Source organism: Ursus maritimus, unplaced genomic scaffold (assembly GCF_017311325.1).
Source record: "Ursus maritimus isolate PB19 unplaced genomic scaffold, ASM1731132v1 scaffold_2, whole genome shotgun sequence".
Taxonomy (NCBI): Eukaryota; Metazoa; Chordata; class Mammalia; order Carnivora; family Ursidae; genus Ursus; species Ursus maritimus.
In genome coordinates this window covers 35,372,145-35,399,277 of record NW_024424452.1, presented here as the reverse complement: position 1 = coordinate 35,399,277, position 27,133 = coordinate 35,372,145, and the positions used below count along the sequence as shown (strand labels likewise).

The following is a 27,133-nucleotide window of genomic DNA, read 5'->3' as shown; positions in this document are numbered from 1 at the left end:
CAGCCCAGGATCACAGGGTGTCATCAGAGGCGGGGGTGTCAGGGGGGGGACACACGGGGCTGGGAAGCTCTCCTCCATCTCCTCCACAGCCCCACACCACCCCCGCCCTGCCCTCCTCAGGCAGCCCAGCAGCAGAATAGCAAGCGAGGGCCACAGCTCCCGGCAAGGGCACTGGAGCACATGGGAACACACGGGAGCCGGTGTGGGCCGAGGAACTGAGACTCTGGGCTACCCCAGCTCTGCACGCCTGTGGAGGGCCCAAGGACCCTGGAGGGGAGTGGCAGGGACATCGAGCAGCTCGTCCAGCAGCCCCACTCACCGTCCTGTCAGCTGAGCCCGTGGCCAGGAGGAAGTCGTCAAAGGGAGAGAAGTCCAAGTCCGTGACCAGGTCTACGGGAGAGCAATGGCTGACACAGGCCTGGCGAGAACTTACCAGAACTTTGTTTCCAGCCCAATATGGTATCTCCCCAAGGTGGGGAACCACAGCCCAGGGTTTCAGAGGTGGGGACAGCTCTGCCCACATGGTGGCAGGGGGAAGGTCCATAAGGAAAGGCACCTCTGGAAATCCCCGCCTGTGATGGACCCCCCCCAGGATGGGCAAAGGCCTGGCATCAGGAGGCATGATGACAGGCAGGAAGTTCCTCAAATTACCAAGCACCTGCATTGGTCCCATATCCAGAGCCCAGTGAAGGGCCCGGCCTGCAAATGCGTGAATGAACATAAGCACCAGCCCTGTTATGGGCCCACAGGGATTCTCACACTGGACAGACACCATCTAGCCCTGACAGACCCTCAGCCCCTCCGCAGAGAGAGACACACACACACATATCTCTGCACACTGAGTATAGGGACTCTAAGGTCAGGGCTCAGGGCAGCTTCATGGAGGAAACACGGTGAGCCCTGAAGAATATGAAGGACAGGAACAGGTTAAAACATCAGGGAACCAGGGGCCTGGGTGACATGCCCCAGCTATGAGTTCTCTGCCCCTCAAGTCCCCACCGGGGGCGGGGGATTGTCAGAGTGTATGTGACCCAAGGCTGAGCGGCTGGCTTCTCTCTTAAGGGAATTAAACCAGGAATTGGAAGTCCTAGTGACAGGGCGCCTCAGGGACTAGCCCGGGTGGAGGGCAGCCAGCTGGGAGGGAGCCGTCAGCTCCCACGCCAGGACCCTCCTAAGGCCTGCATGTCCAGCTGCTCCTTCGGTTTTGGAAACTCCCCAGGCTTCAGCTCTGGAAGCTCTCCTCTAAATCCCTTTCTGGCTAAAGCAGGCTAGAGTTGGTCTCAGGTCTTTGCGACCCAAGAACCCGAGCTGCTCAGCTTTGGGAGGCCATGAGAGGGAGACAGGAGCACACAGAGTGAGCCTCAGCCCTGAGAGGAAACCCCCGTTTCCTGAACCTCACTAGGGGGGTGAGGAGGCCAGGGCTCAGTATGGGGAGTGGCAGGGAACGTGAGCATGATGGCCAGGCTCGCATCACCAGCGTAAGGAGCACAGTGACTATCTCTGCTGCCTCCGCGGGGGGGGTCCAGCAGGTATATTTTCCTCTCGGGCCAGAGCCAGACTCTGGGCATCCCAGCCAGAAGAGAAAAAAAGAAGGGGCAGGTGAAGACAGGCACCCCTTGGGACAGCCCTGGTCTGGACTCCCTGCCACCCTGCCTGTGGGCTCCACACTGGACAGGGCAGGGCCCGGGCCGGGTGCAGCAGGCAGCGTGAGCAACCTGGCATCCCCGAGGGAGGGAGCAGCAGTGATGTGGTCGACCTGAGCGCCCAGCTGAGCTGGCAGGCCTGTGTCCCTTATGTGCATGTACCTCACCAAACCCTCACAGTGACCCCTCAGGATGGCACTGCGGCATTATCCCCAACTGGGGGACGAGAACATGAGGACAGAAAAGTTAAGTAACTTGCCCAGAGCCACACAGCTAAGAAGGGGCAAGGCTGACGGTCGGGTGGTCAGCTGGGGTTCAGAACCTACATCCTCAGCACAGCACCACACTGCCTTTCCCAGGTCGGAGCAGGTTCCCAGCCGCCCCACAGCCCAGACTGCAGGAACACCCTTCAAACGCTTCCCAGCCCCGTGCTCCCCTGCGCGGGCGGGCTGAAGGGCACTTGGCCCTGAGCCAGGAGGCAGAAGACACCCCTGAAGGCAGGGGAGCAGCTAGAGGCCAGCCCACCACACTCTCCCCTACCAGCGGCACCTCCGAGGACAGAATGGTGCCTGCTGCCTCGAAGGCAGGTTCTGACAAACCAGAGGTGCCCCCAGAGCAGCGCTCTGGCAAGGCTGTGTACAGCTGAGGCCACGGTGAGGCTACACCCTATCCAAAGAGGTCTGGTCCAGCTTCTCCTCAAAGGCCCCCCACCAACAGGCCTCACTACCTGACAGACACCAACAACCTGGGGCAGCTCCCTCATGGGTAACATGCATCAAGCATACAGCGGTCAGGGGTGCCCGAGGGGCTCAATCGGTTGGGCGGCCCACTCTTGGTTTTGGCTCAGATCATGACCTTGGGGTCCTGGGATCGAGGCCCCAGTCAGACTCCACACTCAGTGGAGAGTCTGCTTCAGGATTCTCCCTCCCTCTGCCCCATTCCCCATGCACACGTGGACATTCCCTCTCTGTCAAATAAATAAATCTAAAACATCATCGACAGCAATAAAACACAAAAAAACAATACCGGGGTCAGACAGACCCTGGTTCCAAGTCCAGCCCTGCCAGCAGCACTGCCAGTGTTGGCAGGTTCCTCATCTTTCTGAGCCTTAATTTCCTTAGCTAAAAAATAGGTCATTTAAAAACTTTCTTCAAAAAGGTGTAAGAGTGGTTAGAAAGTAGACTCCTTCCACGTGTTACCAGAAAGATGAAGCTCCACCCGTTATGCTAAGTGAAAGAAGCCAGATTTGAAAGACTATGGGGGTATCATTCTGTTTATGCGAAACGTCCAGAAAAGGCTGGGCTGTAGAGCAAAAGCTGGCAAACGTTTGCTGCAAAGGGCATGATGGTAAATACTTGAGGGCTTGGGGACCATACGGTCTCTGTCACACCTCCTCGACTCTGTGGTTGCTGGGGGAAAGCAGTCACAGGCTGAATGTCAATGAAGAGGCGTGGCTGTGTCCCAAAAAACGCTATTTACAAAGACAGGCAGCTGGCCAGCTTTGGCCGTGCCGGTAGCCTGCAGACCCTGGCAGCAGAGGCAGAAAGTAGATCGACCGGTGTTTGAGGCTTCGGGACCAGAGGTGGAAATGGATTAACTGCAACGGGTCATAAGAATCCTCTGGGGGAATGTTCTAAAACTGGGTTTTGAATACCCAACTCTGTCACTTCCATAAAAGTCATCATATTCCTCGCTCAAAACAAGTCACGTTAATGGTACGTAAATGATGCCTCAATAAAGTTGTAAAAGGCTTTAAGAAAGAATAAGGTGAGAAAGTGTAGACAACGTTCTTAGCACAAAGAGAGCTCTTGACCAGTCTTCACCACTGTTACTTTATTGGCTGCTGTTCTCATCACCCGGATCCCTACACGGAGCTGCACACTCAGACTGGGGACCAAGGGTCAGCCCCCTGCCCTCACCCAAGGCCGCCCAACAGGCGGCCAGGAATGCAAGCCAGAGGGGCTGGCCCACAGCCGCAGCAGCTGGACGGGAGAGAGGAGGCAGCTGGGCCAGTGCTGCCGCGGCCCAGGGAGAGCGAATTGTTCCCTCAGAGCAGGCGGGCTGCCAGGCGGGCTGCCGGGCGCCCCCAGAAGCAGCTGCAGCACACAAAAGCTCTCTTTGTGAGGGCCCGTCTCCAGCCCTGAAGCCCAGCCAGCCCCCTCCTTGAAGAGTGTTGAATAGCCTGGCTGGGGAGGAGGCCTGGTGGTGAGGGGTGGTCTGCTGGGCTCCAGAAGACGTGGGGCTAAGAACCCCATTGGGTTGAGTCTTCCACAGTGGACTCCATAGCATCAGCCTGGAGCCTGGTGCTGGCCAGTACACATCCCTCTCCTCTCAGCTGGACGACCTGGTGCACTCAGCTTCCCCTCTCTCTGCCCAAGTGGAATTCTCAACCAGGACCCAGCTTTCCAATATGGACACTGTCTGTAGGAAGGTATAGCGAGGACAGCAGGAGGGACCTGGCAAGCCATGGGACTGTGGGTCCAGGTGAGTATGAATCCCTGCACCCAGGGAGGGAGGAGCAAGGTCTAGACTTCCTGGGTCCAGACTCCACTCACCCGAATGGCAGCCGAGGTAGGTCACCTGCCTCTTGTCCTCTCCTTGGCCTTCCAGAGGCACAATGCCCAGCACACCTGTCAAACACACAGGGGTTCTGACTTCAGTCCTAATGGGAACTGTCTGCTGCTCAAGGCTCCCAGAGGACACGAGACCCGAAAGCTCAGCCTTGGACCATCCCAGAGCCTCCACTAATCATAAGATAATACCCCTCTGGACACAGTGACTGGTCCAAGATTATTTTCTTACCCTACAAAAGAACCTTCTGTGACATCAGATGTACAGAAGATAATGGAGACAGAGGTTGTCTCTTTTTGGCATTGTGGGTCGTATGAGGTCAGCTTAGGGCCACCAGTGGCCACTTTTCCCAGCTTTACCTGAGAAAGAGGCCATCACCCAAGGGCAGCAGAGCTGAAGACAGGACACCAGTCAAGGCCAACGGCATGTGTGAGCCCCTGGATAGCTCTGCCTAAAGCCTCTGGACATCTTACTTATACCAGCGAAAGAAGTCTCTGAGTTTTGTTTAAGTCAGTTTAAGGTTCGAGTTATCACTAGCAATGAAAATGTCCCAACTAACACAGGGAGCTTTTCAAATCTTGGTGTTCCTATTGACCCAAGCCAATCCCAGACCCCCAGATGAGGAGTGGGTAGCATATGGGGACAGCTGAAAACAAAGGAGACAGTCCTCTCCTTGTCGTCCTGGCCGATCTCTTAAAAACCACAGCCAAGGGTGCCTGGGTGCTGCAGTCAGTTAAGCGTCCGACTTTTGGTTCCGGCTCAGGTCATGATCTCAGGGTGGAGTCTGCTTGACATTCTCTTTTTCTCTCTCTCTCTCTCCCTCTGCCCCTCCCACTCGTGCTGACTCTCTCTCTCTCTCAAATAAATAAATGAAATATTAAAAAAAAAATACCCACAGTGTGGTTTATACAAAGCATACCCACATGCCTGATCAAAATCAATCTGATTACCTCACACTGACCAGTCTGTAGGGGTCTAAGGCCCTGCATGGTGTTGACCTCTGAGCCCCACGAGAAGCCTCCAAACCTCCAGCCTGAAATGAGCCTGCCCTTCCCCGCCATCCTAATTAGGGTGATATGTCTGACTCTCCATCCACATCCATGTCCACCTCCCTACCTGGACGGTCAGAGTTAAATGCAATCAAGTGGCAGCTGGATTTGATATGGTTCCCACATGAGGGTGTGGTTCCTGCTCGAATGTCACTGATCCAGGCCTGAAAATAAAGAATAAGAATTGTGATGGCCAGGTCTCTGCCCATAATTAAAGCAGGGGCTGCACCATTAGAAATTAATTCCTTTGGATCTAACCCATTCACGCACGCCTTTAGGATATGCAAAATATTACTGAAAGGATAACCTCAGTCATAAGAGGAGTAGTTTGCTCTATTAAGTCACTTCTCTAATAAGGGGGAGAAGAGTGTCAGAAGGGAGGCTCAGGATAAATGAAGTCAAGGGACCAGGGGGGTGTTTCTGTTAAAAGGGAGGAAGAGAAGCAGAGAAAGCAGAAGTGAGCACCTAAAACAAGACAGACTCAACTTCCTCCAGGGCACTGCTGAAGGCCTCCGCCAAATACAGGGGTCTCCTTGCAGGCCCCAGGAGAAAACACTCAACCTCAGAAAGGGGAAGAATCAAGGCCTCTCCACGAAGTCTCGATGAAAGGTGAACAATGCACCCCGGAGAAAAGGCAATAATGTTAACACCCCCACACACGGAGGGGAGAGGAGCACTCTTTCTGAAATTGAGATCAGCAAGGTCCAAATGTTTTCTCTGTTGGTATCAAAGCACTGTGTGACAGTCATCCCTGACAACTGAATACCCTTGTTTCCTAACCTACCCACCCACAGGGCACCGGAAATCGCCTCCCCCACGTAAGTTTCTATTTCAATTTTCACCTGCGTTATCATCTTGCATTATTTCATGTTTACTGTACAAATAGAGTGACAGGAAATATCTTTGAAAAGCAGAACACATCACCTGTCCTCCCATTTCCCTAACCCAAACTGTTTAAAGGTCTCTCTCTGTAATCCCTGGTCCCAAGCTCTTCTGTTTACCTTGCTGGACTAAGGCCCACCTGGGACAAGCCCCAGGGCCCATCGAGTAAACTGCAGACCCATTCAAGGAGTGCTTATTGCACTCAGAAGGGCGGTATTAATGCAAATCTGAGCACCTCTCCACCCCTTGCTTTGCTTTCAACCTTTTAGTGCAATGGCTTCCCACTGCCTCAGAAAACAACCCCACTTCTTCCTGTGGCCCTCGAGCTCTGCAGGACTGCTCTGGACTCATCTGACACCCTGCTTCCCCATCACTGCCCTCCATCCACCCTGGCCCACTTTCCATTCCTCCACCGGGCTCTTTCCCTTCCCACTCTTTTTGTAGCTGGCTGCTTCTCACCCTCCTGGTCTCTGCTTAAATGTCACCTCCTCTCTGCAGCCTTCCCTAACCACTCTATGGAGATTAACCTCCACGTGGCCATTTATCTTCATCTCCATCCCAGCTCTTCCTGTGTGTTCTTCAGGGCACTTACTAAAACTTGCAGTGCCCTTGAAGGCCTGTCTGCTTGCTGGATGTCTCCCTCACAAAACTGTAAGCAGTACAGAGGAAGGAAAGTGCTGTGGTGTTCACAGTTGTGGTTCCAGGAGCACACGGAAGTACAGAGGAAATACTGTCCAGAGGATGAAAACTGGGCTTCTGCCCCAGCTACCTGGCTGTGCGTTTGCTCCTGATGGGTTTACTAGAGGTCAGTTCCTAAGCCTTTCAAATAATATTGGGAGCAGCAGACCAGGACTGGCATCATCTCTGAAGCACACCCCTCATCAGGCCGGCTGCCCTTCCGGGGATCCGAGGCGCCCCCCAACACCTGGCTCAGCTCTTCCTCCGAGCCCCACCTCCTCGGGCCTCCCCAGACCCCACCCTGCCCCTGGCAGCATCACCCCAGTAAGAGAAGAGCTGCTCTTGCGCCAGCCGCGAGAGAAGGAAGCTCCGGCGGAAACCCGAGGGAGGGGCGCGCCTCTGTCTGAGGGGCTCCCGCTCTTCAGCTGACACACCCGGACTCGCCAAGCCCAGCGTTGAGAAAGGCATCTTTCCCACACCCCAGCCCCGGGCAGGGCCGATCGGGGCGGCAGGGAGGAGCTGGTGCCAGCAGCGCCCGAGCCGCGGTCCCCAGCGAGGTCGACCGGAAGCCGAGAAGGCAGGCAGCCTTGCAGGCCTCAGGCCTCGGCCCGGCCGGGCTGCACCGCTTCGGGGGTCCCGGGGCGAGGCGGGCGAGCCCGCAGATAGCGGCGCTCACGGAGTAGCCAGAGAGAGAGCCGGCCAGGGAGCGCCGGATTCTGTCCTCTGGGTGCGACGGAACAGCCGGGACACCGGGCCCGGGCCTGAAGGGGGCGCCCCGGGGCAGACGGGCTCGGGGGGGTCCCCGCCCGGGGTCCGGGGGAGGGGGAGGGGCGGGGGCGCGGGGACCCGCGGGCAGGGCTCACCTCACGGCGGGACGGCCGGGCCTCCGTGTTTCGGAACTTGGACACCTTGAAGCGACTCATGGCGACCGGGACTGCTGCAGGCGCAGCTTCGAGGACCGGGCGTCGGCTCTCAGGTGCACGGACAGCAGCCGCGACTCCCGCCGCCTCCAGCCCCACCCGCTGGCGGCCGCTCGCGGCCACGCCCCGGGACGTCCCCGGCCAATCGCAGCCCGCTCCGGCCCACGGGGCCCCGCCCCGGGTATCTCTCCTCGGGGGTGAGTGCCGCCGGCCCCACCCTCCGACCAATCGCCGCGAGGCCGCCAGGCGAGGCCACGCCCCGATGTCGGCTGGCTGGCCGCGCGGGCGGGGAGGTCACGTGCGGCGCGCTGTCCGCCCCCGACCCCGCGGGGCGCGCGCAAGGTTGGGGGCTTAGTCCCGGGTTTGTAGTCAGGCGTTCCTCTCCGGGAGGCTCTCCCGCGTGTAGGACGCGGCCTCCCCGGGTAGGAGAGGGGGCAGAAGTGGACTAGCTCCATTTCGCAGACAGGGACCGCGCTCAGGACAGAGGAGCCGCTGGCCGCGGTCACACAGATAGCGGGTGGCAGCGGGGGAAGGAAGGGGAGCTCAGGTCTGACGCACATCCCTGTCGCGGAGCTTATTCCAGCTCCTCCGCCTCCCACCCCTCCTGCTCAGGCCCAGTGGGCTCGAGGGCGGGGATGCGGCCTTCAGCATTCCCGCACTAGAGCACGTCTTGGCTGCAGGCCTTGGGCGCTGTGGGGCAGGACTGACCCCTGCAAGGAAACCAAGTACGAGTTAGAGATAAACGGAAAAGGAGAAAGGTGAGAGAAATGAATACCTTTCAGAGCGCCTGTGCCTCACCAATGACTTGCTTAAGTCGCCCAGCCACTCAGGAAGAAAAGAGAACAGCTTCATTCCACCTGGGGCCATTCATTCCACGAGCATTTCTCTTTGCTTTGAAAACGAACTCCAGAATACGCTTTCTGCTTTAGAACAGGCAGAACACCTGCTCAGGCGTGTCTGGAAAAGGGACTTTGATCTGAAGAATGAGAACTACTGCGGCAAAAATTGCCGAAGCCTGTGGCCGAGGACAGCCTGTCCCGAGGAACCTGCCCACGGGGTGATTCTGAAGGCTTTGCGGTGGTGGAGGGCACCAACGGACCCCCAGATGCAAGTTTTTTTTTTCAGTTTTCACAAGTAAACTGTGAGGTCTAAAAGCCTACTTCCTACCTGTATCCTACCCAGTGAGTTAAGAGCGCTCGATCACCGTAAACTAAAAATAGGAAGCCAGTGGAGTTGACTTGAGGCCTGGGATTTGGAATTCTGAGCAATCCAGCAGGCGCTGGATACAACTTTCCCAAGGAGCCTACTCTCCAGACTCTGGAATTCCAGCAGCTTTGGAAAAGGTACCATCAGTGCAGTCTCCTGTTGGTTGTGGTGTTCAGTTACTGCTGCTATTGCTTCTTTTTCCAAAAAAAATTGTGGTAAAAAAACATGTAAGATTTACAGTTTTTAAGTGTGCGGTTCAATAGTGTTAGGGATAGTCACAATGTTGGGCAACAGGTATCCAGAACCTTTTCATGCAATACTGAGATTCTATACCCATCAAACAACAGCTCTTCATTTCTTCCCACCAGACCCTGGTAACCACCATTCTACTTTCTATTAGTTCGACTACTTTATTTATTCATTTGCTTTTTAAGATTTCATTTTTTAAAAAAGATTTTATTTATTTGACAGAGAGAGAGACAGCCAGCAAGAGAGGGAACACAAGCAGGGGGAGTGGGAGAGGAAGAAGCAGGCTCCCAGCGGAGGAGCCTGAGGTGGGGCTCGATCCCATAACGCCGGGATCACGCCCTGAGCTGAAGGCAGACGCTTAACGACTGAGCCACCCAGGCGCCCTCAAGATTTCATTTGTAAGTACTCTCTACACCCAGCATGGGGCTCAAACTCATGACCCCGAGATCAAGAGTCGCATGTTCCTCTGACTGGAGCCAGTCAGGAGGCCCTAGTCTGACTGCTTTCGTTATCTCATGTAAGAGAAGTCGCTCGCTATCTGTCCTTTATTTTATTTAGCATAATGTCCTCAGGTTCTTCCATTTGTAGCATGTGACAGTATTTCCTTCCCCCCTTTTTTTTTTCCAAAGTAAGCTCCACGCCCAATGTGGGCTTGAACTCACAGCCAGGAGATCAAGAGTCAACACTCTACTGACTGAGCCAGCTAGGTGCCCCCTTTTTGTCATTATTTTTTTAGGATTTCCGTCCTTGTGAGGTCTATTATACCACTGTATGCACCACACTCTATATACCATTAATATACCACATTTTGTTTATCCATCAACAGCCATTGGGTTCTCTCACCTCTTGGCTGTAGTGAATAATGCTGCTATGAACGTGGATGTGCAAATCTCTCTTTAAGGCCCTGCTTTCAGTTCTTTTGGATATATACCCAGAAGTGGGATTACTGGATTGCAGAATACTTTTATGTTTTCGCGGTTCCTCCATACCAGATATTGCTTTTAGAATTACAATTATTTATAGTTTAACACCATCCATTACTATAGATTAACTCTATGGTATGCAGTAACCTCTTTTTGCATCAACAGTATTTGACTTATAACCTCCTAGGTGGGGGACACTCAGGCATTATGCATTGCGATTCACATGTAAATCAACTATAAATCTAAAACTATAAAAATCTTAGAGGAAAACAAAGAGCAAAAGCTTCACAGCACTGGATTTGGCAATGATTTTTTGTTTTTGATATGACACCAAAAGATCCAGGCAAAAAAGAAAAAAAATAAATCATGAAGAATTTAAAAATCTGTTCCTCAAAAGATATCATCAACAGAGTAAAAAGGCAGTCCACAGAATGGGAGAAAATATTTGCAAATTGTGTATGTGAGTGATAAGGGATTCATATGGAGAATATAATAGAGAATTCCTAAAAGTCAACAACAACAAAAACAAACCACTTAAATTAAAAACTGGCAAATTTCTGGGGTGCCTCGGTGGCTCAGTTGGTTAGGTGTCTGATTTCGGCTCAGGTCATGATCTCAGGGTCCTGGAATCAAGCCCTGCATGGAACCCCATGTGTGGCTCCACCCTCAGCGGGGAATCTGCTTCTCCTTCTCCCTCTGCCTCTTCTCCTGCTCATGCCCCCCCCCCAAATACATAAATAAAATATTTTTTTAAAAATTGGCAAAAGTCTTGGATAGACATTGCTCCAAAGAAGTTATACCAATGCCCATTAAGGGTATGAAAAGATGCTCAACATCACTAGCCATTGGGGAGATGCAAATCAAAACTATTATGATACCACATCACACCCAATGGGATGGCTACTATCAACAAACAAAAGCTCCGGAAAATAACAGGTGTTGGTGAAGATGTAGAGTAATTGGAGCTTTTGTGCACTGTTGATGAGAATGTAAAATGATGCAGCCACTGTGGAAAACAGTATGGTAGTTCCTCAAAAAATTAAAAATAGAATTATCATATGATCCAACAATTCCACTTCTGGGTATATACCCCAAATAATTGAAAGCAGGTTCAGGGAGGCATATTTATACAACCGTGTTCGTAGTATTTATATATAGTATTTATACAGTATTTATACGTAGCATTTATACACAGTATTTATACGGCCTTATTCATAGTAGCTAAAACATGGAAGCAAACCGTGTCCATCAACAGATGAATGGATAAGCAAAATGTGGTTATACATAAGTGGAATTTTATTCAGCTTTAAAAAGAAAGGAAATTCTGACCCCTGCTACAACATGGATGAATCTTAAGGATGTTGTGCCAGGTGAAATAAGCCAGTTACAACACGACAAATAGTGTATGATTCCATTTATGTGAGGTAGTTAGATTAGGCAAAAAATCATAGAGACAAAGAAGAATTGCACGGGCCAAGGGGGATTTTATGTTATGTGCATTTTCCCACAATAAATTTTTTTTTAAGATTTCATCCATTTATTTGGGGGGGGTTAGGGGTAAAGGGAGAGAATCCTTAAGCAGAGTCTCCACTGAGCATGGAGCCTGAAATGGGGCTCAATGTGGAGCTCCATGCTGGGCTCAGTCCCAGGACCCTGAGATCATGACCTGACCCAAAGTTGGATGCTTAACCGATTAAGCCACCCAGACGCCCCTGAATTTTTTAAAATATAAATTAACTACATCTACACCAAAGTTTCACGTAAACCTTCCAAAGTTGCTTGATGTCACCTCATTGCCATCCCTGAGTTTGTTTTTGTTTTGCTTTGTTTTCTCACTATGTCAGGTGGGCCTAAATGGCACGTCAGAAAAGTCTTTAACGCCCAGAGGTAACAAATGGATATGTCGTGGGCCAAATCTGGTACACAGATACGTTTTAGTTGGTTCACATGATGTTTTAAAAATTGGGAAATTTCCTAAAAGTTTGGATTTCAGCCTCTCTGGAAAAATGGAAAGATTTGGCAATGCTAGATCCACATCCCCACATGGCTAAAATCGGCCCATGGAGTACTACCTGCCACCATTACTGCATGTTTTCCCAGTCACCACACTCCCACTGATCCCTCAACTTACATGCCACTACTCCACCCATCCTTTACCGGCCTGGCCCTGGCACGTAGGCTTATGACCTCTGACCTTCTTTCCCAGAAGAGATATAAACCATGACCTTGGCTATGTTGAGTCATATGACTATATTTCCATAAACCGAGGGTTGATGGAAACAGAATAGAAGAATGTCAGCTTTCTCATTCCCACAGCCACCAACTCAAGCTCCACAGCAAGGAGAAGGAAGAGACACAATGTCAAGGCCCAGAGACTGGCCATCTCATGCACTCCCAGATCCATTCCAGGTGGAGAGAGTGATTCTAGTAGAGAGCTCAGAGCTCAAAGGCTGCTGCAAACTTGAACAAATAAATTGTGACTTGCAAGGGTGAACTGACAGTCTCCAAGATTCCTTGCAGTCCCATGAGCCTATAAATTATCGGCTTTGTTTCTTTATACTACTAGTGACTCCACTTTGCTGTTTGTCTACAAGGAACTGGAAGACCTCCCTCTACCCTAAAGGATGGTTTATCGAAAGGTGGATCCAATTCCAGCAAAACAAGGATGTCTGATTAACTTGGGGTGGGACGATTTACATTTCACAGGTGCTGTTTCCAAGAATAATCACTAGCAAACGAACTAGAATTTAGGAACCATTATAGTGAAGTTCTCCTTCTAGAAAACAAAACACCTTATGTACTTGAAAGGATATTAGCAGAGAGAAAAGGGCAGTGAGGAAAAAATAGGGAAGAAAAATAAGGCACAAAAACGTTAAAAGAGCCTCAGGCTGCCTCCTTATTTTAAACCGTGATGCCAAAGAAAAGAAGTTTCCATCCTGATGTTCTCTTAATCTTCTGTGAAGTTGGTGGTTTCCATAAGTCAGAATTTTTGCAAGACAGCAATGGATGGATTCAGTGACAACAACAAATTCCTTAGATCTAGTTATCTGCCCCTGAAATGACTGTTTAAGGTGCATGTTGAGGGCACCTGGGTGGCTCAGTCGGTGAAGCGTCTGCCTTCGGCTCAGGTCATGATCCCGGGGTCCTGGGATTGAGCCCCACATCAGGCTCCCTGCTCATTGGGGAGCCTGCTTCTCCCTCTGCCTGCTGCTCCCCCTGCTTGTGCTTGCACTGTCTGTGTCAAATAAATAAAATCTTAAAAAATAAAAAATAAATGCACGTTGAAAACATTAAAAAAATTTTTCGTACCTTAAGCTGTGCCTTGCTTATTTCAGGAGCTGGTGCAGAAAAACACTTGTAGTTCTCAGCACAGAAAAGAATTATGCAACAAAATACATTTCAAAAATTGGAAAAAATGCTCCATATCCCATCCCAGCATGACAGTGCACTTGGCATTATTTTGTTGTTTCTCAAATGGAGGCGTACCCACATGTTCCTAGGGCTCTGAAACTTTACTACACCTAGTGATTTGTTTTGATTTTTTTAAAGATTTTATTTATTTATTTGAGAGAGAGAGTGAGAGAGAGAGAGAGCATGAGCAGGGGCAGGGAGTAGAGGGAGAAGCAAACTACCCACTAAGCAGGGAGCCCGATGCAGGGCCCGATCCCAGGACCCAGACGCTCAGCCGACTGAGCCGCCCAGGCGCCCTTGTTGTGATTTTTTACAGTAATGTGAAATATTTTAGCAGTCACAAAATTTAACTTTTGTGTTGATAATTTACAACTAAAAGGTGTTTTCATAGAAAAGACTGTCATTTTCTAATGTGATGCTTTTCACACTGGAGTCCACTGATTGCCAGAGGATTCAGGGCTTTATTCTCGGTGTCTGATTTTTTTTTTCCTTTAAAAGATTTCCTTTCATTTCTTAGGTTTGTGAAACATTGCTTAAGTTTAAGCCCCTTTTGGGCAGAAGAATATTTAGCTGCGAGCCAGAAACACCTGTGGTTTATTTAAAGGATTTATTAGGAAGTCATTAGCACAGAGGTCCCACTGGGGAACACACAGGCGACAAAGGCACGGACAGTTTGTCTCCTTGTTCTGCAGGGAACTGCTCCCACAGCAGATGTCGTTCATGCCGGGGAACATCTGGGTCACACATCTCGACTATTGGAATTGTGCTATAGTCACTTGAGAAGGAAAGGAAATGCTACAGCTAGAGAAACAGCTGCCTTTTATTGTCTCCGCAGAGACTGGCTCAGGCCCTTCTGTCTTCCCTGGAAGGGATCCTCACTCACTTGGGCAGGGGAACAGCCATCCCATTGGGTAGCCATGGACTCAGCTAGTCCCACTGCGGCTTGGATGGTCACCATCTGCCGGAAGTCACGGAAGAGACCATACTTAAAACTCCCTACTAGGGTCGCCTGTCTGGCTGTCTGAAGAACGTGAGACTCGATCTTGGGGTCAGGAGTTCGAGCCCCACATTGGGTGTAGAGGTGCTTACATAAGTAAATCAACTTAAAAACAAAACAAAACCTCTGTACTAGCTCTCACTGATCTCACTGCCTCAGGGGAGGGGGGAAGGGCCCAATGGAACAGTGCAATGACAAGTGCAGAGGGGAAGATGCTTATGAGCCTCGTGTGCCTTTTGCAAATAACATTTGCTTCTCCTTTTTTTTTTTTTTAAGATTTTATTTATTTGACAGAGAGACACAGTGAGAGAGGGAACACAAGCAGGGGTAGTGGGAGAGGGACAAGCAGGCTTCCCACTGAGCAGGGACCAGAACATGGGGGACGTGGGGCTCGATCCCCGGGCCAAAGGCAGACGCTTAACGACTGAGCCATCCAGGCACCCCCATTTGCTTCTCCTTAAAGCTAAAGATTTTGGCTTTAGTCGGGAGAAGGGGGGAAGTGGGTGATGGACACATGACACATTCTGCCTGGGGGGGGTGGGTGTGGGTAGCTGTGGCCCATGTGCTTCTCCCAGTTTTTGGCAACAAGCCTGGGATGGGTCATGTTGTGTACTGTCACCGCTGAAGTCCTTAGAAGGCAGGGAAACATTCTGCAGGTGGGGTGGTAATAAATACTTGCCCTGCCTCCCTTTTGTAGTAAGAAGCAGAGGAAATTCAGCATAAGAAAGTACTCTGTAAACTAATTGGGGCTATCTGATTAGGAACTATGGATCACAAAGACAGGGAGGTGCATGGTTTAAAGGGAAGAGCTCTGGGTTTTGTTAGGGGGTCTGGGTGTGGATCTTGGTTCTTCCACACACTAGCTCTGTGAACTTGGACGAGTTTTTCATCTTTCAGAGCTGATTTTCTTGTGTGCAGGGGATGTGGGGGGAAGGGAGTCCATTTGTAAATACAGGAATAGTCTTTGCCTTACCTCACAGGATTGTGATCAAAATAGAAAATATGACAAAGCTCTTTGTGAACTGGAAAGAAAATGTTCTTAACATAGCTGAATTTTTCAGATCTCTCCATAGCCACCAAGTCTGAAATTGGTCCCATAGACATCTCAAGTATGGTAAGTCCAAACAACAGTGACTCATCATCTTTCTCTCCAAACCAGCACCTGGGTTTTTCAGCTTGGTGTTAGGGGAACAGAAAGAAGCTTATTCATTGTCCCCCCAACCAGCTATCCAATCAAGGTAATTCAGGTACCATGGATCAAGGACCTCTGTTGTGAAGATTTCCAGAGCTTTGTAACTTACCCATGTTTACTAATTGTATCATCTCCTGCCTCTCTATAGTGACTAGCAGTGAAAAGGGACCTCATACAGGCCCACGCTGATCTCATCAGGGCGTCTTTCTGGTGGCTTCCCAAAAACCCATCTTCTCCTTCAGTAGTCACCGGCACTCACTGCATTTCCTGGGGGTTCTCTGCTTCCTGAGAGGGAATGTGGGCTCCCCTGCAATCAGCCTTCCTGCTATTCCCTAAAACAAGAACACACTCCCCCTTTTAGTGTGATTTTTTACTGTTAATCACTATGGGGAAATAGATGGGGGGAAAACTAAAGTGCCAAAAATATGAGGAAGTTACAAAGCTGACAAAGTTTTCATATTAGTGAGCCCTCCACTAGTTCCTAACTCACTCTGAGGTGGTAACTGAAAGTCCTTTTGCCTCTTGTTGTCCACGTTTATTACTGAAAGTTTTACTTCTCATGCAGCACCCTCCACCACTCTTCCCCCCTAGGTTTTGGGCTCCTTGTATGCAAGTAACTGTGCCTGAGTTCTGCTTGGTATTCTCAGTGCTTAGCACGGGGCCTGGCACGTAGGGCTAACATATATTGAGAACTTACTATGTGCCAAACACTGTATGAAGACTTTATGTGGATTATCTCACTCATTCCTCAGATGATCCTTTGAGGTAGTTACCATTATGTCCCCATTTTAGAGAAAGGAAACTGAGGCAGAGAGGTAAAGGAAGTTGCCCAAGGACCCACAGTTGGTAAGTGGCAGGGCTGGGATTCAAGCAATCTGACTCCAGGGCCCATACTCTTAACCATTATGCTGATGACATTTAAATGTTGGTTGAACATATTAAATAAACACTTTTCTCCACTTCCCACGTTGACAACCTCTGCCTTGTTTCTCTAAAATGCCTCATCTCTAGGTTCCTTAGCCCAGACTCTCAACTACTCCCTGTATTTTACAATAGCCTTGTAACTTTTTTCATTAGGCCAATGGTTTTTATTTTTTCAGGATTTTATTTATTCATTTGAAAGAGCAAGCGAGCGCGCTCACACAAGCGGGGGTGGGGTGGGGTGGGGTGGGGGAGGTTGGGGAGAGGCAGAGGGAGAAGCAGACTTCCTGCTGAGCAGGGAGCTGGGCCATGGGGAGGCGCCCCAGGCCAGTGGTATTTAAACCTTCTTTTCTCAGAGCCTGTGGAGAATCTTATCAATGAAAACTATGGCTATTACCCAGATTAACATCCACATCCACAAAAATTTGGGTACAATGGGCAGAAGGGGCAAGGAGCACGTATCATCTTCAACCCTTCAGTGAACCCTCAGGTTCCCTTCTTATTGTTTGCGGGTGGCAGTCGTGGGGGGGGTGCGTCTAAGTTGAAATTTCTTTGCAAGGCTTACTAGGCCGGGTTTACCTAGCTAGCCTCTTCTCCAGTCACACACCGAAGTTCAGGGCTTAAACATACTGGAGCGCTTTCACACCTCTAAGACATCTGCTTTGGAAGTTCCTGCTACTTGGAACACTTTTCCTCCACCCCTCCACCCCTCCACCCCTCCTGACGCACTTGCTATCAAAGTCCAACTGGAACGTTACCTCTCGACGCCTTCCCTGACACTTCCCAGGCCCCCCAATTTGTTTCAGAAACTCCTCACCTCCAACACTGTTTATATCCACGACAGCATTGATCATGTTATGTTAGTTGCTAAGGACCCTGTCTCTCTCGATTCATCGTTTGCTCCCCCAGAGCAGGGATAGCATGTCATTCATCGCTGTATCCCCAGTAGTCTATAAGAACGTGAGTGACACGTAGTAGGTGCTCACAACGTTTATTAAATTGGTTTGTGCGGGGCTCGGCTCTCCCTCCGCGACTGGCAAGTTCATTACAGAACTGGAGGAGACTAACACGCTTAGGATAAAACCGAGTGATCAAAGTCCGCCCCGTGAGGAATCAGCCAGGGAAAAGGTGAGCCTGAGGCCAGGCTTTGGAAGTTGGGAAGAGGCCCCGCGCGCTCCCGCTGACACAAGGTAACACTCACGCAAGATGTTCAGTTTCGGGTCAGGAGGAGGAAGACGCGCACTGCATGCTGGGATCTGCGCGACTGACGGCCGTATTGCACGGCGGGATTTGTAGTCTCGCCCTTCGCCGGGACCGTCGGAACAGCGACACCTGGCTACTCTCAACCACGTCTTTACACAGATAAGGTACAGTCTTGGCCATCCAGCACAGAATGACGAGGTTCTTCAGTGCCAGTATACCTAGTGGCACTCTTCAGGGCAAATCTCATTTCGGCGTTGGCAACCAGAAAAGCGCACTGAGTGCTGCTGCGCGTGCGCAACGCGTGTGTTCGTGCGTGCGCGCGCATCGGGCCCCGCCTCCGGAAGCGCCGTCGCTGCGGCCGCGCGCTGTCCTCGCGAGGCCTCGTTGAGCCGGGTGGCGCAGGCGCGGTGTCCCTGGGCCAAGATGGCGGCGCGGTGCTCTACACGCTGGTTGCTAGTGGCTGTGGGGACCCCGAGGCTGCCGGCTGCAGCGGGGAGAGGAGCCCTGCCGCCCAGGGGGGGCGTGGTGGGGGCTTCGCTGGGCCACAAGCTGAACGTCACTACCTTCGCGCCTTCCTTGGGAGCTCGGGGCTCCGGGGCGCTGCTGACATTGAGAACCGGTGTCAGCTTCAAAGGTGAGGGCAGGTTCCAGAGCCCCAATGGGGGCTCTAAGGCCCGGAAGGGAGTGACTCGATCCGGCTGCGGGGGTAGCGGGGTGGAGGGTGTCTTCTGACCTGTATGCGGAATGGCTTGGAGAGACTGGAAGGCAGGAGGCAGAGAGGCCCAAATGGCTTCTCAAAGTGGTGAACCAGGGAGAGCTGCATGGAGCCCCCGGCGGCGGTAGTGAAACGCTCCGTAGGCCTACAACCTTCACTTCTCTGTCACCATTTCTAGAAACCTCTTTCCGGCCTGCCGCTGCTCCGTTACCCTATTCCGTTCCCGTCTCCTCCGTTCACCTTTTGGCCGGAAGGGAGGATAATTGCTCTTCGGTGAGCACCTGTTATGGTGCTAGTAGGCACTTTTTGCCCTATTTAGCTTGATGCTAACAATCCTGCAAGAAGGATGTCGTCACTCTCATTTTAAAGAATGGGAAACTGAGGCCATAAAGCTAGATGAGAAGCATTGTCCCAGACCCAGAACTGTCCTTTAATAGATTATGCTCTTTCCACCACATGGTTTTAACTGAAGGGCACACTTAACAGCCTTTCCTAAGTCCTTAAGTTGGTAATTGTAATAAAAATACAAACTAATATTTATTGAGCCCTTTTCATGTACCAGGCCTGGATCATTTCCGTGTGATAGACATTGTTGCTATTCCATTGTATAGATAAACTCAAGCCTAGATGTTAAACAGCTCATAGACTGTGACAAAGCATAAAGATGGTGGAGCCTTGATTTAAAACCAACTTTCTTAGATTGCTGGAGGCGATATTGAATTAATATGTATTAAGCCTCTAAGTGTTTAGCATTGGTGGTTCTGCTCTGTGTTGGATGACTTCCGTTGTAGTGGGAGAAGGAAGGAGGAAACATTGAACCAACCATGTGTCTGAATTGTGCTGTTGGTCGTGTTCTCTAGTCATTCTCCTGTCTGATGATCTTGCTCCCTTCCTGGATAGCCTCAACACCCCTGGTTGTGTTTTGTGTTCAGATTAATTTTTGAAAAGTGGTCTCCCAGGCCTCCAGTTTGTTGTTGTTGTTGAGAGCACTTTCTCTTGGAAAGCCGGTCGATTCCCTGTTTAACACTTGCAGTGTCTCCCTGTTGCCCACATGATAAAATCGGGACTCCTTACCATAGCTCAAAGGCCCTTCGGTTTATTCCTAGTCCTCATTAATCATCAGCAGCATCATTATCTCTAACCACCCCTTTACATGTGTAAAATCTAGTTATGTCACACAGTTACTAAATGCACAAGGACTTTCCTGTGAACCAAAGGTGATACATGATTTAGCAGCCAAATGAGGCGCTTTCGAGCGGTAAAAGGGAAGCTGTTGCAAATAACATCAGGACTGTAGGTGTAGTTCTGGGAGGATTCAAACCTTTCCTTAGCCTGGTTAATTTCTACAGCCTAACAGCAGCTGCCTTAAAAGACCTTTCCAGAACTTTTTCAGTTGGATCATCAGTGGTTCCCAACTGGGGATGATTTTGTCCTCCACAGGACATTTGGCAATGTCTGGAGACATTTTTAGTTGCCAGCGTATGGCAGGGGTAGAGGGGGAGTAGAGTGTGCTACTTACAAGTAGTTGTTTAGGGTGCTGCCGAACATCCTTTGACTTATAGGTATTTTAGTTGGCCAGGATTCCATAACAGAGAACCACATTTATCCTCACAGTTATAGAGGCTAGAAGTCCAAGATCAATGTTTTGGCAGGGTTGTCTTTAAAGACCCTACCTCCAAGCATTGTCACATTCTGAGGCACTGGGGATTAGGGCCTCAACATGTGAATTGGGGGAAGAGGACACAATTAGCCCATAACAATAAGAAAGCCCCTCCACCGGGAGGAATCCAATCCCATCATCAGCAATGTGAGTTTAAGAAACCCTGATTAGGTGACTCTGTACATGACTCTGCATGTCCTTGTGTACTTATGTCTCTGCACACTGCCTCCCACACTCCCCTGCAGGACTGTAAGCCCATTGAAAGTGCTGGCTTTGGCTTTTTTCTTCATCTTGTATCCTCAGTGCCTACTATAGTGTTAAGATCTTGAATACACATAAGCTCCAGAAGGGCAGGTCCTTTCAATGGTTTGCTACCTATTCCCGGTACAGAACCCAGTGCCTGGCGAGTAGTAGATACTCAATGAGTATTTACTGAATGAATGAATGGTGAATCCAGAAGCTTCTCTGTAGGCAGAAGTTGACTTGGAAACCTGGAGCTGTTGTGACTCTTATGCCTTAACATGACTCCCTTCCACCCTCAGCCCTGCCCTCCCTATCTTCAGTTGTCGCAGGATGGGTTGGGGGTTAGGCAGGGCTCAAGGTGTGGGGTGGCCTTGCCTGCTTCACTTGGTGACAGACCAGTCCAGCTTAGTTCTCTACCACATGTACGGAGGGCAGTCGAGTGGGGCAGTGTGTGTCTGCTGGTGGCTGTTCCTCCTGGTGCTGATGCCAGAAGCATGAAAGGGCATATGGCTACCTGCCTTGGGCTTTGACCCGTTAGCTGCTCTGGGGTAAACAGGTTCAGGCATAGCGCCTTTTAACCCTGTGTGTCTATATAGGTGTATTGTTTTGAGGGGAGGAACAGCACATTTATCAGATTCTCTTCGATCTGTGACTTTGTAATTACGAAGAACCATATCTTTAGTACAGTGGTTCTCAAATTGAGCATGTGACAGAATCATCACCTGGAGGGCTTATTAAACATAGCCTACTGGACCTCCAGAGTTTCTGATTCAGGCCTGGGGTGGGGCCTGAAAATGGACATTTCCAACAAACTGATGGTGCTGCTGGTGCAGGGACCACCCCCTGAGAACCACCCCAGAAATAGATCCCCAGGGTTGCATGGTGGAAGGAAAGAACTTGGGGAATTGTTAAGCATTGGGGGAGACGTGGCAGGTGCTCGGGTAATGTAACAGTGGGACTAGGTCCCTTTTTAATTATCCCCCAGGTGCAGCCTCCATCTGGGGTGTACCACTTCATTGTGTTGTGTTTGAGCAGAATCAGCCCTGCCCAGTGCTGCTTGTTTTATATTCATTGTATACAGTGGCCTTGGCCATTTTTGAAATGCAGTGAGTTTGGTCTCCAGAGGGCTTGGAGGAAGGCCGACTCCAATGCTGTGATCTCCGTTCCTTCACAGGTATAACCTGTCTGGTTGTTTACTCACAATTTCCTTTTGTTGAGCACATTCCCGGAGTGATTTTCTTTCCTTTTTTCTTTTTTAGGAGTAAAAAGTTACCCTTTTGTTTGTACTGCCTCTTTCCACACAAGCTCCCCTTTGGCCAAAGAGGATTATTACCAGATACTAGGAGTGCCCCGAAATGCCAGCCAGAAGGAGATCAAGAAAGCCTATTACCAGGTCTGTATGGAAGCCAGATTTTAGGGACAAGACTGTAGAAGGGATGCTGTTGGTCTAGTCTGCTCACCAGTGAGGCGTATCTGCCCATACGTATGGGTTCCATGCGGCTGACAGTGTACAATGAGGTGAGAACAGTAGGTGTTACTGGACTGTTCCTCAAGGCCATAGTGCTCTGATGGTTAATGCTTCAGAAAAAGGAGAGGCAGAACCAAAGATTTTTATTTTTATTTATTTATTTTTTTAGGTCTTTTTTTTTTTTTTTTAGTTAAGATTTATTTATTTATTTGAGAGAGAGAGAATGTGCACATGTGCACATGGCAGGGAGGGGCAGAGGGAGAGGGAGAGAGAGGATCTTAAGCAGACTCCCCGCTGAGCATGGAGCCCGACTTGGGGCTCGATCTCACGACCCTGAGATCATGACCCGAGCTGAAACCAAGAGTTGGACACTTAACCGACTGAGCCACCCAGGTGTCCTGTTTGTTTCCCCTTTTTTGCTATTTATCAGTTGTGCTGCTGGGAACATCCACGTATAGGTTTTGTGTAGACCTATGTTTTCATTTCTCGTATGTTCATATACCTAGGAGTGGAATTGCTGGGTCACATGATAAATCCATGTTTAACCTCTCGAGGGACTGCTGGACTATTCCAAAACGCCACGGCCACACCATTTTACATTCCCACCATCGGAGGGTTGCGACTTCTCCACATCCCCAGCAGCACCGTTCTTGTCTGTGCTTTTGGTTATAGCCACCCTAGTGAGTGTGAAGTGGTGTCTCGCTGTGGTTTTAGTTTGCTTGTCTGTGGTGGCTGATGATGTTGAGCATCTTTTTGTGTGCTTATTGGCCATTTGCTGTTTATGTGTTCAGATTCTTTGTCCATTACTGGGTTGTAATGGAATGAGCAAAGGCAGGGGGTAGGAAGCAGAGACCCTGGCTTGGGATAGTGAATAGCATACTTCTTCTTTTGAGCTGGAGGGTAAGGCTCCTGATGTAAGAGTGGGAGAGGAGTGAAATGATGGAGGCTGGGGCCAAACTAGTGGGACACATGAGGCTGTTTGTAAGCACCAGAAACTTAATTTAAGAAAGAGCAGGGAGGGGCGCCTGGCTGGCTCAGTTGGTGGAGCATATACCTCTTGATCTTGGGGTCATGAGTTTGAGCCCCATGTTGGGTGTAGGGATTACTTAAAAATAATAAAATCTTTAAGATTAAAAAAAAGAGGGGCACCTGGGTGGCTCAGTCGTTAAGCGGCTGCCTTCAGCTCGGGTCATGATCCCAGCATCGGATTCCCTGCTCAGCGGGAAGCCTGCTTTTCCTTCTCCCACTCCCCCTGCTTGTGTTCCCTCTCTTGCTGCCTCTCTCTGTCAAATAAATAAATAAAATCTTAAAAAAAAAAAGAGAGTAGGGAACCACTCATATTTTTAGGCGTGGAAATGAAAAGCTGTGCAATTTAAAAATGGACATTTTTAAAGTAGCCTTTATAGAGAAATTTCTGGGGTCAGACCTTGATGAAAGCTTTGTGTGTATTGCATCATTTCATCCTCCTGACAGGCTTGGAGAGGCTATGACATACGGTCAAGGCCCCATCAGTCAATACGTGTCGTACATGAGGCTAAAACACCACAAAAGAGCTCTCTTTTCCTTAAGCTAATCTCATGAGTATACCGCTATGTCTTGCCTTGGCTTTTCGGACAGCTTTGTGGCCCAGGTGATCTACTGGCTGTTCCCGGAGACCCTGCTTCTGGGTTAACACACAGCCTCTGACCTTGCTTTCATGAGCTGGTGTGAGGACCCGCATCTCCAGAAGCAGGTTGAGTTCAGAGGTGCCAGCAGAGCTGCACTCTGCAACGGCGGAGCTTCTCCTGGTGCTGCCTTTGCTCTGTCTCCTTGACTTTGGGGAGTGGGTGGATGTTTCTGGCAACCTGCCAGCACCCTCTATCCTCCTGGAAACCAGAGTTGTGTACCACATGACCAGTTCTTTCTTTGCAGGCTTAGTGACTTGTATTGCTTTCTTTTGCTACTGTGGAAGATTGAGAGCTGTTTGATCCTTAGTGTAAAGAGAGGACTCTAGGGGGTCAAGGTATCTAGCCTCAGTTATTTGCCAGGCCGATTTGTAAAAGAGGATTAAAGTTACCTATGAACTAAAAGCAGGAGTTAGGCTTACTGTAATGAAGAGTTCTCCATCAATGAGGGCTGTTGGTCATGGTGCACGCCACCTTGGGTGGAAGTGAGTTCCCTGTCATAGAAGATAATCCTGTCATGTTTCTCAAGACTTGGATAATGTCCTAACACCCCTCTTTTTTTTTTTTTTAATTTTAAAAATTATGTTAAATGTTATATTAAAATGTACCCAGCTCCCTTTGAAACCATATGAATCTCACATGATCATGGTTGCCTAAAATGAGACCGTTTTGTGTTGTGGTTGTTGTACTTGTGTCTCCAGCATGCCCCCCGCATTCTGTCCTAGTACTTTCTTGAATTTGAACTCCTTTGGGTCCTCATTTGGCACTCTGAGCCATGACGCCATGTTGTCTTTACTTGGCACAAACATGCTGTTTACATATGTCTCCTCTCGTTCCTTTCACCTAAGCCATGGACATAGTACCTCACGTGTGAGCTCTGTGGTTGTCTGCTTCAGTGCTGTATTTCACAGTGGTCATACTGATGATTTGGGGTATACGGATATCAGTCAGTAAGTTTTGGCTCATCACTGACAATTTAAAATTCCTGTCAGAACTTCTTAGATGCCCCCACCTCCTGAACATGTCCTTCTGCTCCCTTCTATGTTCTAATAATAGCTGATGTTGAATGTTACTGTGTGCCGTGCCTCGTGCTCATTTTGGAATATGTGTTATCTCATTTTATCCCCACCACAACCCTGTGATGTAGGTGCCATTATGGTTATTTTACAGATGAGGAAATTGTGCTTAGCGACTTTCTGCCCAAGGTCTCAGGGCTAGCAGACAGTGGCTCTGTGCGCCGTGACCCTCAGGCCGTGCACTTAACTTCCTGCACCCTGACTGCAGCCAGAGCCATGTGGCTTCTCCAGTAAGCTTAGCATTCTGTGCTCCTCCTTCCCTCATGTGAGGGACCTGTGGTAAGCGAGACTCAAAGGCACCAGTAGCCACAGCACACACAGTGACCACCTACTACGTGCACGGCACTGCTCAGAGCAGCCAGAAGGTCACCTTCGTTTTATTATTTTATTTTATTTATTTATTTTTTTAAAGATTTTATTTATTTGACAGAGAGAGACACAGCGAGAGAGGGAACACAAGCAGTGGGAGTGGGAGAGGGAGAAGCAGTCTCCCAGCAGAGCAGGGAGCCCAATGCGGGGCTCGATCCCAGGACCCTGGATCACGCCCTGAGCTGAAGGCATACGCTTAATGACTGAGCCACCCAGGCGCCCCAGGTCACCTTCGTTTTAGAGCGGCTCAGCACACCTGTATGCTCTGGACAGCCTCGCAAGTTTTTTAATATTTAAACCTGTGTTTTGAATAGGCGGTTTATTTCCTTTGTTCAGAATTTGAAAAGTACAGAGGAGTATACGGTGGAAAGTCTCTCTCCTTCCCATTTATTTACCTGCCTCCTGTTGCAGTCAGTGTTACCAGTTTGTTGTGTGTTTTTCCAGAATAGTTTATACAGCTGATCGTTAGTGTCTTCTCTTTTTACGTAGATGGTAGTCTGTCAGACACACTGTTTTACACTGCTTTCTTAAAGATGTCCAAGTTCTGAAGAATCAGTTGTTATTTTTGGTGGACATTTGTTGTGGTTGAAGAATGTGTATATGCTTCAGATTTGTTCAGAGATCTGTTTATTTTATTTTATTTTTATTTTTATTTATTTATTTTTAAAAAGATTTTTATTTATTTATTTGACAGAGAAAAAGACAGCCAGCAAGAGAGGGAACACAAGCAGGGGAAGTGGGAGAGGAAGAAGCAGGCTTCCCGCTGAGAGGGGAGCCTGATGTGGGGCTCGATCCCAGGTCCCTGGGCTCACGCCCTGAGCCAAAGGCATACGCTTAACGACTGAGCCACCCAGGCGCCCCGAGATCTGTTTATTTTAAAGTCTTAAACCTCGTTTTAAGAATTACTGTTGGTCACAAAACCTTAAACAACTGCTATACAGGAGGTGAGATTGTGACTGTCGTTTGGGGTCCAGCGTTAGTCATCATCTTGTGTCCATAGTAATTTACCGTTTCCTCCCTTAGCTGGCCAAGAAATACCACCCAGACACAAATAAGGACGATCCCAAAGCCAAGGAGAAGTTCTCCCAACTGGCAGAAGCCTACGAGGTAACGCAACCTACCTGTGTGTGCAGCCGCCGTCATTCGGCCACTTGTGTGCATCTGAGTGTGTGGCACAGGGTGGCCTGACACGTCGTGAGGTCCTGTGTGAAGGCTGCGTTCCCCACACCAGATTACCTCAGTGAGGAAAAGATTCCCCGGTCTCCCGCTAGATCCCAGTTGGCATCTCCGTAGAAAACAGGATCTAATCATCTGTATTAACAGAGCTCCCAGGTCATTTGGATTTATAGCCGGGTCTTGGAGCTCCTGGTTGGATTAATTAATCCCAAATTTACTTGATGACCCTGTTACTTAGGGCATCACTGTCTCATGGGGCTGGTGGGGATTGTAAAAGTAGAAGGCTGCCTTGAGGAATTTGAAATATAATCAGAGGAATAAAGCACGTACTTGTAGACGACTGCTGAGCCATTCCATAGTGACCTCCCCAGACTTCGAGTGTCTGAGGGGTTCAGGATATGTAGAGTATTGCATGTCTGCTCTTTGTGTGTACGCATCCCCCCAGCCGTTTGGGAGTAAGTCACAGACATCTCTCTTTATTCTTCAGTCCTCCAGTGTGTATTTTCTAAGAACAAGAACACTCTTTTGTATGACCACAGTACATTTGTTAAAACCAGGAAATTTAATGTTGCTATAATACCCTTGTCTGTACTTGGCGTGCACTCGTGTTCGTGTTCTGGCTCTGGGAGACTCAGGGGCGCCTGATTGTTGGGCCTTTCCGGTAGGTGCTGAGTGACGAAGTGAAGAGGAAGCAGTATGATGCGTACGGCTCTGCTGGCTTCGATCCTGGGGCTGGCAGCTCCGGACAGAGCTACTGGAAGGGAGGCCCCACTGTCGACCCAGAGGAGCTCTTCAGGAAGATCTTTGGGGAATTCTCATCATCATCTTTTGGAGATTTCCAGAGTGTATTCAGTCAGCCTCAGGAGGTAAGCTTGTTTTGAAGAATCATTCACATTTTAGCTGCTCAGTGTGAGGGA

At 49.6% G+C, this 27,133-nt stretch overlaps 2 protein-coding genes across 5 annotated transcripts in view; one reads left to right on the top strand and one right to left on the bottom strand.

Moving 5' to 3' along the window:
- LOC103668812 (coronin-7) overlaps positions 1 to 7,844 on the bottom strand; it is a 56,671-nt gene extending 48,827 nt beyond the window's left edge. The window contains exons 1-4 of one of the 3 annotated variants that reach the window (XM_040635399.1): positions 7,687 to 7,844; positions 5,331 to 5,427; positions 4,199 to 4,273; positions 320 to 390 (exon numbers count right to left, since the gene is read on the bottom strand). In XM_040635399.1, the coding sequence (XP_040491333.1) occupies positions 320 to 390; positions 4,199 to 4,273; positions 5,331 to 5,427; positions 7,687 to 7,746 (303 nt within the window). In that variant the 5' untranslated portion in view covers positions 7,747 to 7,844. Of the gene's footprint in view, positions 1 to 319; positions 2,851 to 4,198; positions 4,274 to 5,330; positions 5,428 to 7,686 lie in introns of those variants that run through there. The other 2 variants (XM_040635398.1, XM_040635397.1) reach the window with 2 other exon arrangements.
- Positions 7,845 to 18,228: 10,384 nt separating this feature from the next.
- DNAJA3 (DnaJ heat shock protein family (Hsp40) member A3) overlaps positions 18,229 to 27,133 on the top strand; it is a 29,366-nt gene continuing 20,461 nt past the window's right edge. Inside the window, exons 1-4 of one of the 2 annotated variants that reach the window (XM_008697119.2) lie at positions 18,229 to 18,479; positions 21,723 to 21,856; positions 26,064 to 26,147; positions 26,882 to 27,082. In XM_008697119.2, coding sequence (XP_008695341.2) covers positions 18,269 to 18,479; positions 21,723 to 21,856; positions 26,064 to 26,147; positions 26,882 to 27,082 — 630 coding nt within the window. In that variant the 5' untranslated portion in view covers positions 18,229 to 18,268. The remainder of the gene's footprint in view (positions 18,480 to 21,722; positions 21,857 to 26,063; positions 26,148 to 26,881; positions 27,083 to 27,133) is intronic. The other variant, XM_040635396.1, reaches the window with a different exon arrangement.